The 13925-nt window shown below is 52.3% G+C and overlaps 1 protein-coding gene across 1 annotated transcript in view; it reads right to left on the minus strand.

Annotated features, from left to right (window-relative positions):
• Window positions 1-13925, minus strand: part of si:ch73-383l1.1 (receptor tyrosine-protein kinase erbB-4) — a 469115-nt gene that overhangs the window by 186558 nt on the left and 268632 nt on the right. The window contains 1 exon segment of the mRNA XM_042325104.1: window positions 6162-6348. Coding sequence (XP_042181038.1) covers window positions 6162-6348 — 187 coding nt within the window.

Consider the following 13925-nt stretch of genomic DNA (forward strand, 5'->3'; position numbering starts at 1 on the left):
GAATTGTGATCATATCATACAGACACACATTTGTTGATTGTGAGAACCTCATTTTGAGACCAAGTTACAGACCACTTCAGACCACTTCAGACCACTTCAGACCACTCTTGATCGCCTCCCGCTAATCTCCTTTGAAAGAGCTTTCTGTGTTACACATGAGTCTCAGACTGCAGTCCATCTACCAACCAATACGATCTTATCTAAGCTTCTATGATGTAGGATAATGCATTGCCAACTGGTTATAAACAGACACCACCAACACTTAATAGACGGGTTATAACCAGACACCACTGACTCCTGAATTTATAGACTGGGTATAACCAGACACCTGACTTAATAGACTGGGTATAACCAGACACCTGACTTAATAGACTGGGTATAACCAGACTCCTGACTTAATAGACTGGGTATAACCAGACACCTGACTTAATAGACTGGGTATAACCAGACACCTGACTTTATAGACTGGGTATAACCAGACACCTGACTTTATAGACTGGGTATAACCAGACACCTGACTTTATAGACTGGGTATAACCAGACACCTGACTTTATAGACTGGGTATAACCAGACACCTGACTTAATAGACTGGGTATAACCAGACACCTGACTTTGTAGACTGGGTATAACCAGACACCTGACTTTATAGACTGGGTATAACCAGACACCTGACTTTATAGACTGGGTATAACCAGACACCTGACTTTATAGACTGGGTATAACCAGACACCTGACTTAATAGACTAGGTATAACCAGACACCTGACTTTATAGACTGGGTATAACCAGACACCTGACTTTATAGACTGGGTATAACCAAACACCACAGACACATGACTTAATAGACTGGGTATAACCAGACACCTGACTTAATAGACTGGGTATAACCAGACACCACAGACACATGACTTAATAGACTGGGTATAACCAGACACCTGACTTATTAGACTGGGTATAACCAGACACCACAGACACCTGACTTATTAGACTGGTTATAACCAGACACCTGACTTAATAGACTGGGTATAACCAGACACCACAGACACCAGACACCACAGACACCTGACTTAATAGACTGGGTATAGCCAGACACCTGACTTAATAGACTGGGTATAAAATCTATGGATTACTTTGGATTACTTTGATAAAGTTGTCTATAAATCTGTCTCTGAATGTGCTAGAGTGACAAAAACAAGACACACTGTAAGGATTGCGGACATGTGCTTTGCCAGTAGCTGTGATGTAAGGTTCAGCCAGGAGTTGATGGACAGTTGCAAGAGCGAATGAAACGGTAGGAGGGACAGCCCAGCTTCAAGTGGCATCAGATTTCACATTCTACGTGAAACAGGCAGAGGAGATACACTCCTGTGTCCGTAAGAACCAGGGCTACTGCTCAAAGTAAGCCATTTCAATCTACGGTGTCTACAGATCGACTTATAAGCGGAAACGTCGGTCGGAACCGGTACCAGAACCCTGCAGGTCCCCTAAACAGGGGACTTTATGTCTATTAAATGAATATAGAATTCCATTCTTCTTTTTGATGCTTTATTGAGACAATACAGACACAGATGAGGAGGCTAGACTCAGGACCAAAGGCAGAGGCAGGGATTGAACCCCGGTCTCTGGGATGAGATACATTTGATAGCTCCAGGTGTGTGACTACTAGGCCACAGACGGCACAACTATCTTTAATTCACCTTGGCTACAGAACATGCCACGTCATGGGCCATTCGTTGTGACTCACAGTTCAAACTGCTCCATGAAACAACCTAGTATCCGAGCCGGCTACTCTGTCAACAGGAAAGTTCATTAACTGAAACACGAGCCATTTCATCTCCCTGCACAAAAGGGCGTCCGACTTCATTTGTCTAAATATTAAACTCGAGTGCAAAAAATTATATTAAAAGAGTGGGATATTAAATTGGCTTTAGCTGTGGGTGGGTGTAACGGTAGGAAACTCTGCTACATTCTCCTCCTTCCTTAACCCTCCACCTCCTCCCCCTCCCTCCTCCCGCTCTGTGGACCACTTTGTCTACCACTTCGAAAAGAAGGTTGACAACATCCGCTTTCCATTTACTCCGTCTATTGAGTCCACTGGTCCAACTCACACAGAACTACCCTTTGCCTTGACCTCTTTCTCCCCTCTATCTCCAGATGAAATCCTGTGACTAGTGATGTCCGGCCCCCTGACAACCTACCCACTCAACCCCTTTCCCTCTTCCCTTCTTCAGACTATCTCTGGAGGTCTTTGCCCATTCCTCACTTCCCTCATCAACTCATCCCTGACCCCTGGCTGCGTCCCCTCTGACTACTGGCTGCGTCCCCTCTGACCACTGGCTGCGTCCCCCCCTGGCTGACCCCTACTGGCTGCGTCCCCTCTGACCACTGGCTGCGTCCCCTCTGACTACTGGCTGACGTCCCCTCTGACTACTGGCTGCGTCCCCTCTGACCACTGGCTGCGTCCCCTCTGACTACTGGCTGCGTCCCCTCTGACTACTGGCTGCACCCCTCTGACTACTGGCTGCGTCCCCTCTGACTACTGGCTGCGTCCCCTCTGACCCCTGGCTGCATCCCCTCTGACCACTGGCTGCGTCCCCTCTGACCACTGGCTGCGTCCCCTACTGATCACTGGCTGCGTCCCCTCTGACCACTGGCTGCGTCCCCTCTGACTACTGGCTGCGTCCCCTCTGACTACTGGCTGCGTCCCCTCTGACTACTGGCTGCGTCCCCTCTGACTACTGGCTGCGTCCCCTCTGACTACTGGCTGCGCCCCTCTGACTAGTGGCCCGTCCCCTCTGACCCCTGGCTGCATCCCCTCTGACCACTGGCTGCGTCCCCTCTGACCACTGGCTGCGTCCCCTCTGACACTGGCTGCGTCCCCTCTGACCACTGGCTGCGTCCCCTCTGACTACTGGCTGCGTCCCCTCTGACTACTGGCTGCGTCCCCTCTGACTACTGGCTGCGTCCCCTCTGACTACTGGCTGCGTCCCTCTGACCCCTGGCTGCGTCCCCTCTGACTACTGGCTGCGTCCCCTCTGACTACTGGCTGCGTCCCCTCTGACTACTGGCTGCGTCCCCTCTGACCACTGGCTGCGTCCCCTCTGACCCCTGGCTGCGTCCCCTCTGACTACTGGCTGCGTCCCCTCTGACTACTGGCTGCGTCCCCTCTGACCACTGGCTGCGTCCCCTCTGACTACTGGCTGCGTCCCCTCTGACCCCTGGCTGCGTCCCCTCTGACTACTGGCTGCGTCCCCTCTGACTACTGGCTGCGTCCCCTCTGACCCCTGGCTGCGTCCCCTCCCCTCCTCAAGATACCAACACACAAACCCTCTACAGACCGGTAATCCCTTCTTTCTTTTCTTTCCAAACACTGACCACCTCTCTCGCTATCACTCCCAGAATGACCTGCACCACATGCTCTCACTACTGGTGTCCCCCAGGCTTGGTTCTAGGCCCTCTCCTTTGCTCTCTATTCATTCGGCTCCGTCATATCTTCACATGGTCTCTCCTATCATTGTTATGTGTATGACACTCAACTACCTTCTCCCTTCTGAGACCCAGGTGGCGACTCGCATCTCTGCTTGGATGTCAGGCCACCATCTCAAGCTCAACCTCGACAAGACAGAGCTCTACAATATCTGCAGAGTATGACACTACCTCACACAGGAAGTGGTGCAGGTCCTAATCCAGGTACTTGTCATCTCCTGTCTGGACTACTGCAACTCACTGTTGGCTGGGCTCCCAGCTTGTGCCATCAAACCCCTGCAACTTACGCCGCAACCCACCTGGTGTTCAACATTTGCAAATTCTCCCATGTCTCCCCCCTCTTCCACACACTGGCTTCCTGTCGAAGTTCACATCCACTACAAGACCATGGTGCTTGCCTACGGAGCAGCCAGGGGAACTGCCCCTCCCTACTTTCAGGCTAGGCTTAAACCCTACACCCCAAACCGAGCACTCTGTTCTGCCAGCTCCGGTCCAGTCCAAGCTTTTCTCTGTCCTGGCATCCCAACGGTGGAACCCCCTTTCTCCTGACGCTAGGACAGCAGACTCCCTGCCCATCATCCGAAGACAAAAACTACTTGTCCTGATCTGTCCCACCACCCCCCCCCATAACAAAAATAAATATAATAAATATCACCCTTGCCTTTCGTGAACTAACACTCGCACTTGACCTTTAGCCTACTAGCGCTGATCTTTCTGATAGCTACTTTGTTAAGGAACATTTGACTTACTATGAGACTATGTGGTTGTCCCACCTAGCTACCTTAAAATGAATGCACTAACTATACGTCACTCTGCATAAGAGCATCTGCTAAACAAACAACATTTTAAATGTCAAAATGTGTGAAGCGAAGGTTGAACACAACCATTTATTTGAAAAGAAATGTCAGAGGATTCTTCTATTCTATGACATTATAATACATTTTCTGTGTATTCTGATACTATTCTGCCACTTAGCAAAGCTAAAGATTCTACATTATTACAATCTGCTTGGTTTCGTAAAAGCACAACCCGTGACACCCACTGCTGTTCAATGGTAATTTGTACAGCCATTGGTTTTGAAGAGTATAAACACCTTATGGGCTTAAGCTGCCTTAGGCTATAATAACCTCATATTTAACTCTCTTTTAATGCTTTACAATATATTTATTTGTACACCTTTCATGAAAATATCTAGGACTGACAGTCTTTGAATCCATAGCTCAGTCAATGGATATGTTAGTGGTATCATTCCCCAAGCACCATCCCTCAGCAAACCATGGAGAGGCCAGAGTTATCATTCCCCCAGCCCCATCCCTCAGCAAACCATGGAGAGGCCAGAGTTATCATTCCCCCAGCCCCATCCCTCAGCAAACCATGGAGAGGCCAGAGTTATCATTCCCCCAGCCCCATCCCTCAGCAAACCATGGAGAGGCCAGAGTTATCATTCCCCCAGCCCCATCCCTCAGCAAACCATGGAGAGGCCAGTCCCATCCCTCAGCAAACCATGGAGGTCATTCCCCCCAGTCCCATCCCTCAGCAAACCATGGAGGCCACAGTTACCATTCCCCCAGTCCCATCCCTCAGCAAACCATGGAGGCCACAGTTACCATTCCCCCAGTCCCATCCCAGCAAACCATGGAGGGCAGCAAACCATGGAGGCCACAGTTACCATTCCCCCAGTCCCATCCCTCAGCAAACCATGGAGGCCACAGTTACCATTCCCCATGGAGAGGCCAGTCCCATCCCTCAGCAAACCATGGAGGCCACAGTTACCATTCCCCCCCCAGTCCCATCCCTCAGCAAACCATGGAGGCCACAGTTACCATTCCCCCAGTCCCATCCCTCAGCAAACCATGGAGGCCACAGTTACCCCCATCCCATCCCTCAGCAAACCATGGAGGTCACAGTCCCCCCAGTCCCATCCCTCAGCAAACCATGGAGGTCACAGTTACCATTCCCCCAGTCCCATCCCTCAGCAAACCATGGAGGTCAGTCCCATCCCTCAGCAAACCATGGAGGTCACAGTAAACCATGGAGGTCCATTCCCCCCATGGAGGTCAGTCCCATCCCTCAGCAAACCATGGAGAGGTCACAGTTACCATTCCCCCAGTCCCATCCCTCAGCAAACCATGGAGGTCACAGTTACCATTCCCCCAGTCCCATCCCTCAGCAAACCATGGAGGCCACAGTTTTGATTGAGATAGAACATAAGACCATGAGGAAATGTTTGAGAGATCAAGAGAAGAAGAGTGATGGACAGATGGAGAGAAGGACAGAACAATAAGCAGGCTAGAGAGATAGAGAGAAGGAGGAAGTGATAGAGAGATAGAGAGAAGGACAGAACAATAAGCAGGCTAGAGAGATAGAGAGAAGGAGGAAGTGATAGAGAGATAGAGAGAAGGACAGAACAATAAGCAGGCTAGAGAGATAGAGAGAAGGAGGAAGTGATAGAGAGATGGAGAGAAGGACAGAACAATAAGCAGGCTAGAGAGATAGAGAGAAGGAGGAAGTGATAGAGAGATGGAGAGAAGGAGGAAGTGATAGAGAGATAGAGAGAAGGACAGAACAATAAGCAGGCTAGGGAGATAGAGAGAAGGAGGACGTGACAGAAATGGAAAGATGGTGTGACTGAGTCAGACAGGTGAGTTTAGAGTAGTCTGCACTGGGCCCCTGACCTGTGAGGTTGCGAAGGCCCAGCTGTCTGAGGCCGTAGAAGCCGTCGCGGCGGTAGTTGAGGAAGATGGCCAGGGCGTAGCGTCCCTCGTAAAGCTTGGTGCCCCGCACGATGCGAAGGTTCTCCAGGGGCAGGGAGTCAAACTGGTTCAGAGCTACCAGCACATAGCCTGTCACCTCTCGGATAGACTAGAGGAAGCAGGGAGAAAGAGAGAGAGAGAGAGAGAGAGAGAGAGAGAGAGAGAGAGAGAGAGAGAGAGGGATGCAGACAGAGCGAGAGAGAAACAGAAAGAGAGAGAGAAAGAGAGAGAGAGAGAGAGAGAAACAGAAAGAGAGAAAGAGAAACAGAGGGATGCAGACAGAGAGAGAGAGAGAGAGAGAGCGAGAGGGAGAGTGGCAAAGTTAGAGAAATGTAAAAGTCAGGCTACTATTTATTGAAGGACAACTTGAACAGACTACCTGATCTGTCCCCCAAACTTCCTGTAGATCAACCTAGTCTGGATCTGTTCCCCCAACCTTCCTGTAGATCAACCTAGTCCTGATCTATTCCCCCAACCTTCCTGTAGATCAACTTAGACCGGATCTGTTCCCCCAACCTTCCTGTAGATCAACTTAGACCGGATCTGTTCCCCCAACCTTCCTGTAGATCAACTTAGACCGGATCTGTTCCCCCAACCTTCCTGTAGATCAACCCGGATCTGTCCCCCAACCTTCCTGAGATCTCTCTGTTCCCCCAACCTTCCTGTAGATCAACTTAGGGATCTGTTCCCCCAACCTTCCTGTAGATCAACCTTGTCCTGATCTCTCCCCTCAGCTCAGGGTTGCTGCTTGGAGAAGCCAGTTGAAAATAAAAACTTTGTCTACTTGTGCCAGGCAGTTTACTTGGGGGCTAGAAGGACGTCCAATCACAGAGCTGTAATAACACTGGGTGAGATAATGAGCTCTGGAGCCCTGCCGTCAATCATCCTGACAGCCAATCGCAAGCTCACACATGCTATCATTACCGGGACCTGGGCTTCGTTCAGTCAGTGGGATGGCTTTACTTTGTGGAGGTATGTGTGTGTCCGTGTAAAAATCAGGCGGCAGGTTATACTGGTCCCAGATCAGTCCCTATGCACCAGCTACCTCTCCCTGGGTCTCTGTGGTCATTAAAAATACATCTGACGCGCTGACACAGCACGTCAACTGACTGCTATCATCCGCACGCCAGACACGGTAACACAGTCGCTCGCTGCACTAGCCACCACTGCCAGCTCCAATCACAACACTACATTATAGGAGCCCGAATGGCCGACAATTTCTTATAGGATCCATATGGATGGCAGTGCAGCACAATATAGACTCATTTAATTGCTAAGTATCTCTAGAGAGGCTCTTACCATTTGATGGCTGAATTATTCAACGTTGTGGCTGGGGTTCTGGGCTCTCGGTAAATTTACTGAAGCGCTTGTATTTTGTCAGTGGCCCCGCAGCACCGCGGCACAATTGATATTCAGTGATTTAACGGAGGAGTTACATGACATTACTCATATAAGAATTCCTAATGGGGTCCGTATAGGAACGTGAAAAGTTGTTTGAAATGATAAGTTAGGGGGGAAACGATCCGAGGCTATGGGATGATTATAAAGAGTGGTTTTAATGAGTAGAGACAGGTCAGTAATGATGTTGCTGATTGGTTAGGAGCGGGGTGGAGAGGTTTGATTTGTCTTGACCTTAGGGGAGACTCGGGGAGAGGGACAGCTATAAACAAGCCCTGGGTGTGTCTGAAATGGCACCTTACTCACTAATGCACTACTTTTGATCAGAGCCCTATATGGATCCATGTCCAAAGTAGTGCACTGTTAAAGGAATTGGGTGACATTTTGGACACGTACCTGTATTTTCCCTTCCTGATGACAGCCAGGTTACCAAGCAGAGTAGCTTCATTCATTCAGTCAGTCAGTCATTCAGTCAGTCAGTCAGTCATTCAGTCAGTCTCATTCAGTCAGTCATTCAGTCAGTCAGTCAGTCAGTCAGTCAGTCAGTCAGTCAGTCAGTCATTCAGTCAGTCATTCAGTCATTCAGTCATTCATGCATTCAGTCTTCATTCATTCAGTCAGTCATTCATTCATTCATTCATTCATTCAGTCAGTCATTCAGTCATTCATTCAGTTATTCATTCATTCATTCATTCAGTCAGTCAGTCAGTCATTCATTCATTCATTCATTCATTCATTCAGTCTTCATTCATTCAGTCAGTCATTCATTCAGTCAGTCATTCATTCATTCATTCAGTCTTCATTCAGTCAGTCAGTCATTCAGTCAGTCAGTTAGTCAGTCAGTTAGTCAGTTGGTCCGTAAATTCATTCAGTCAGTCAGTCAGTCAGTCATTCAGTCAGTCATTCATTCATTCATTCATTCATTCATTCATTCATTCATTCAGTCTTCATTCAGTCAGTCAGTCAGTTAGTCAGTTAGTCCGTAATTCAGTCAGTCAGTTAGTCATTCAGTCAGTCAGCCAGTCCATAATTCATTCAGTCAGTCAGTCATTCAGTCAGTCATTCAGTTAGTCCATAATTCATTCAGTCAGTCAGTCAGTCAGTCAGTCAGTCAGTCCGTATACATGGACTGCTCACTTTGGGCTTTATTGAAATACAATGTACAGGGGAGAAGAAAGAGGAGACAAAACACTGCTTTATTAGCGTGATTATAATGCGTCAATCACTGGGAATGAAAACAAAAACACAACAAAGAGTCTGTGTCAATGCTGTTTTGAGTGAGACGTTATTCATAAGAGACTTCCTTTGGAATGTTTTCCAATCACATTTCATGTTACCAGGAATAAGTGTAAGAAAACCTTTTAATGCTCTCAAACTTCCAAGGTTTTCTCCTGAACATTCTGTCATTAGGTTATAGTCAAACTCAAACAACTATTCAACAACACTCACTACAAATCTGTGACTTTTTCATTCTCCGACAGAAGAAGTATGATTCCAACATTAGATGTTACTGTGGGGGCTTCGTGATGTGGTTCCCAAGAATGGTGAGGCGTGATGTTTCTCTTTCAGCGAGGGTGACCCCACACTAACCCTTGTGTTTGGTGCCCCGGGCCGGATATGATCTATCATTGGCCCCGGCATCATTAGCTCGGCAGTAACATCCCTATGCCTGCCGAGGATGCTTTCGCAGGGCCACAGGGACGTTGCTCTGCTCTAGACCGATCTGCAGGAGCCTCAGGCTGGCGGACGGCCCCGGCCCTGCTGCGGTGGTGATGGTGCCCCGTTCCCAGCGCCAGCCTCCGGGCACCGACGCCAAACCATGGAGGACCGACAGAGAATCGGTTCAAACTGTTGCTTAGCAATGCCTAGCAACACAAGGAAAGTCGTTCAGCACAAGCCACCAGTGGAGAGATGAGAGATGAGAGATGAGAGATGAGAGATGAGAGATCAGAGGGGAAAAGAAGAAATACATGGAGGTATAATTCTGCTTTGTAATTTAGCTCATTCAATTAAACGATTAACACTTTGCTGTGTTTTTCGCCACCCTCTTTTGGATCATTTTTAAAAAAACGTTGACACTGTTTAATTTCTGCTCTTAAATTGCATTTAGAGAGCCACCGGATCAATATTTTCTGCGGGTGGAATAGAAGTAGCTAGCAGGAGGAGATGATGAGGAAAGGATGAAGAGAGACAAAGGTAGCAGGAGGAGAGGATGAAGAGAGAAGAAGGTAGTAGGAGGAGAGGATGAAGAGAGAAGAAGGTAGCAGGAGGAGAGGATGAAGAGAGACGAAGGTAGCAGGAGGAGAGGATGAAGAGAGACGAAGGTAGCAGGAGGAGAAGATGAAGAGAGACGAAGGTAGCAGGAGGAGAGGATGAAGAGAGACGAAGGTAGCAGGAGGAGAAGATGAAGAGAGACGAAGGTAGCAGGAGGAGAGACTGAGGAGAGAGGAAGGTAGCAGGAGGAGAGGATGAGGAGAGAGGAAGGTAGCAGGAGGAGATACTGAAGAGAGAGGAAGGTAGCAGGAGGAGAGACTGAAGAGAAAAGAAGGTAGCAGGAGGAGAGGATGAAGAGAGAAGAAGGTAGCAGGAGGAGAGACTGAAGAGAGAAGAAGGTAGCAGGAGGAGAGACTGAAGAGAGAAGAAGGTAGCAGGAGGAGAGATGAAGAGAGAAGAAGGTAGCAGGAGGAGAGACTGAAGAGAGAAGAAGGTAGCAGGAGGAGAGGGAAGAGAGAAGAAGGTAGCAGGAGGAGAGACTGAAGAGAGAAGAAGGTAGCAGGAGGAGAGGGAAGAGAGAAGAAGGTAGCAGGAGGAGAGACTGAAGAGAGAAGAAGGTAGCAGGAGGAGAGAGAAAGAAGAGAGAAGAAGAAGAAGGTAGCAGGAGGAGAGGGAAGAGAGAAGAAGGTAGCAGGAGGAGAGGATGAAGAGAGAAGAAGGTAGCAGGAGGAGAGGATGAAGAGAGAGAAGAAGGTAGAGGAGGTAGCAGGAGGAGAGACTGAAGAGAGAAGAAGTTAGCAGGAGGAGAGGGAAGAGAGAAGAAGGTAGCAGGAGGAGAGGGAAGAGAGAAGAGGTAGCAGGAGGAGAGGATGAAGAGAGAAGAAGGTAGCAGGAGGAGAGGATGAAGAGAGAAGAAGGTAGCAGGAGGAGAGGGAAGAGAGAAGAAGGTAGCAGGAGGAGACACTGAAGAGAGAAGTTAGCAGGAGGAGAGGGAAGAGAGGATGAGTAGAAGAAAGGGAACCCAAGGGAAGATAAACAGAAGCACCTGCATTTCGTCTCCCTCCCTCCCTCCCTCCCTCCCTCTCTCCCTCTCTCCCTCCACCTTGACTTTTATCAAAACACAGCTGAAGAGATGCAGCTTAAAGAAAAGTTATTTCCTTCATGCCAATAACCTTAAATGTGATGAGAGTCTCTCAGGCTCTAAGAAGATAAACCCTGAACAAATAAAACGTGATTGATTCATAGAGGGGAATCCCCCAAACGATGGCCTGGTTGTTCCTCTCACAGATGTGGTTAGAATCATGGCATTCTAATAACGCTGTGTGATATAGAGTAGAATAGAACATTGTTAGACTACAATGGGAAGACACACTACTATGCAAAAGTACATTCTCCATCTCCAACACAGACACTCACACACACTCATCAACACGCACCTGCCTCTGCTGCCGTGACAACCAAGCTCAAAGCTCCAAGGCGCAGGCGGAGGCACAGCGGGTCACCTTCCCATCATGCATTGCGTTGACTCGGCAGCGTCAGTTCTCGTAACAATGGTGAGCAATTAGCAAAAACACTGTTGTACAGTCAGTCAAACAAAGACTAGTGCAGTCCCACCAGCCTCCTCTACCCTCTCCCCACCAGCCTCCTCTACCTTCTCCCCACCAGCCTCCTCTATCTTCTCCCCACCAGCCTCCTCTACCTTCTCCCCACCGGCATCCTTTTCCCTCTCCCCCTGCCTGCCTCCTTTCCCTCCCCCCTCCTCCTCCCCTCTCCCCTGCCTCCTCTTCCCTCTCCCCCTGCCTCCTTTTCCCTCTCCCCCTGCCTCCTCCTCCTCTTCCCTCCCCCCTGCCTCCTTTCTCTCCCCCTGCCTCCTCTTCCCTCCCCCTCCCCCTGCCTCCTCTTCCCTCTCCCCCTGCCTCCTCTTCCCTCTCCCCCTGCCTCCTCTTCCCCCCTCCCCCCTGCCTCCTCTTCCCTCTCCCCTGCCTCCTCCTTCCCTCTCCCCCCCTCCTCCTCCTTTCCCTCCTCCTCCCCCCCCTGCCTCTTCCCTCCTCTTCCCTCCCCCCTCCCCCCTGCCTCCTCCCCTCTCCCTCCTCCCCCTCCTCTCCTCTTCCCTCCCCCTGCCTGCCTCTTCTCTCCCCCTGCCTCTCCCTCTCCCCCCTCTCCCCCTCCTCCTCTTCCCTCCCCTCCCCCCTGCTCCTCTTCCCTCTCCCCCTGCCTCCTCTTCCCTCTCCCCCTGCCTCCTCTTCCCTCTCCCCCCTCCTCTTCCCTCTCCCCCTGCCTCCTCTTCCCTCTCCCCCTGCCTCCTCTTCCCTCTCCCCCTGCCTCCTCTTCCCTCTCCCCCTCCTCCTCCCTCTCCCCCCCTCTTCCCTCTCCCCCTGCCTCCTCTTCCCTGTCTCCCCCCTCCCCCTCCTCCTTCCCTCTCCCCCTGCCTCCTCTCCCCCTGCCCCTCTTCCCTCTCCCCCTCCTCCCCTTCCCTCTCCCCTGCCTCCTCTCCCTCTCCCCCTGCCTCCTCTTCCCTCTCCCCCTGCCTCCTCTTCCCTCTCCCCCTGCCTCCTCTTCCCCCCCTGCCTCCCCCCTCTCCCCCCTGCCTCCCCTCTCCCCTCCCCCCCCTGCCTCCTCTTCCCTCTCCCCCTGCCTCCTCTTCCCTCTCCCCCTGCCCCCTGCCTCCCTCTCCCCCCCCTGCCTCCTCTTCCCTCTTCCCTCTCCCCTCCTCCTCTCCCCTCTCCCCTTCCTCTCTTCCCTCCCCCCCTGCCTCCTCTTCCCTCCTCCCCTGCTCCCCCTGCCCTCTTCCCTCTCCCCCTCCCTCTCCCCCCCTCCTCCCCCCCTCTCCCTTCCCTCTCCCCCTGCCTCCCCCCTCTCCCCCTCCCCTGCCTCCTCTTCCCTCTCCCCCTGCCTCCTCTTCCCCCTGTCTCCTCTTCCCTCTCTCCCCCTCCCTCCTCTCTCCCTCCCCCTCCTCCCCCCTCTCCCCCCTGCCTCCTCCCTTCCCTCTCCCCCTGCCTCCTCTTCCCTCTCCCCCTCTCCCCCTGCCTCCTCTTCCCTGCCCCCCCTCTCCCCCCTGCCTCCTCTTCCCTCTCCCCCTGCCTCCTCTTCCCTCTCCCCCCTGCCTCCTCTTCCCTCTCCCCCTGCCTCCTCTTCCCCTGTCCCTCTTCCCTCCCCCTGCCTCCTCTTCCCTGCCTCCTCTTCCCTCCCCCCCCCTTCCTCTTCCCTCCCCCCTGCCTCCTCCCCTCTGTCTCCCCCCCTCTCCCCCTGCCTCCTCTTCCCTCCCCCTCCCACCTGCCTCCTCTTCCCTCTCCCCCCTGCCTCCTCCTCTTCCCTCTCCCACCTACCTCCTCTTCCCTCTCCCCCTGCCTCCTCTTCCCTCTCCCCCTGCCTCCTCTCCTCTCCCCTCCTCTCCCTCTCCTCTCCTCTCTCCCTCTCCCCTGCCTCCTCTTCCCTCTCCCCCTGCCCTCTTCCCTCTCCCCCTCCTCTGCCTCCTCTCCCCTCCCTCTCCCCCTGCCTCCTCTTCCCTCTCCCCCTGCCTCCTCTTCCCCCTCCTCTTCCCCTCCCCCTGCCTCCTCTTCCCCTCCCCCTCTTCCCTCTCCCCCTCCCTCCTCTTCCCTCTCCCCCCTGCCTCCCCTCTTCCCCTCTCCCCCCCTCCTCCCTCTCCTCCTCTTCCCTCTCCCCCTGCCTGCCTCCTCTTCCCCTCCCCCTGCCTCCTCTCCTTCCCCTCTCCCCCATGACTCCTCTTCCTCTCCCCCCTGCCCTCCTCTCTCCCCCCCTCCTCTTCCCTCTCCCCCCTCTCCCCCATGACTCCTCTTCTCCTCCTCACCTCTTCCTCTCTCCCTCCTCTTCCCTCTCCCCCTACCTCCTCTTCCCTCTCCCCCTGCCTCCTCTTCCCTCTCCCCCTGCCTCCTCTTCCCCTCCCTCCTCTTCCCTCTCCCCCTCCCCTCTCCCCCTCCCTCCCCCCTGCCTCCTCTTCCCTTCCCCCTGCTCTCCCCCCCTCCTCTTCCCTCTCCCCCCTGCCTCCCTCTCCCCCTGCCTCCTCTTCCCCTCCCCTTCCCCTCTCCCCTGCCTCCTCTTCCCTCCCCCCCTGCC

This window comes from Oncorhynchus tshawytscha, linkage group LG08 (assembly GCF_018296145.1).
Source record: "Oncorhynchus tshawytscha isolate Ot180627B linkage group LG08, Otsh_v2.0, whole genome shotgun sequence".
NCBI classification, from domain to species: domain Eukaryota; kingdom Metazoa; phylum Chordata; class Actinopteri; order Salmoniformes; family Salmonidae; genus Oncorhynchus; species Oncorhynchus tshawytscha.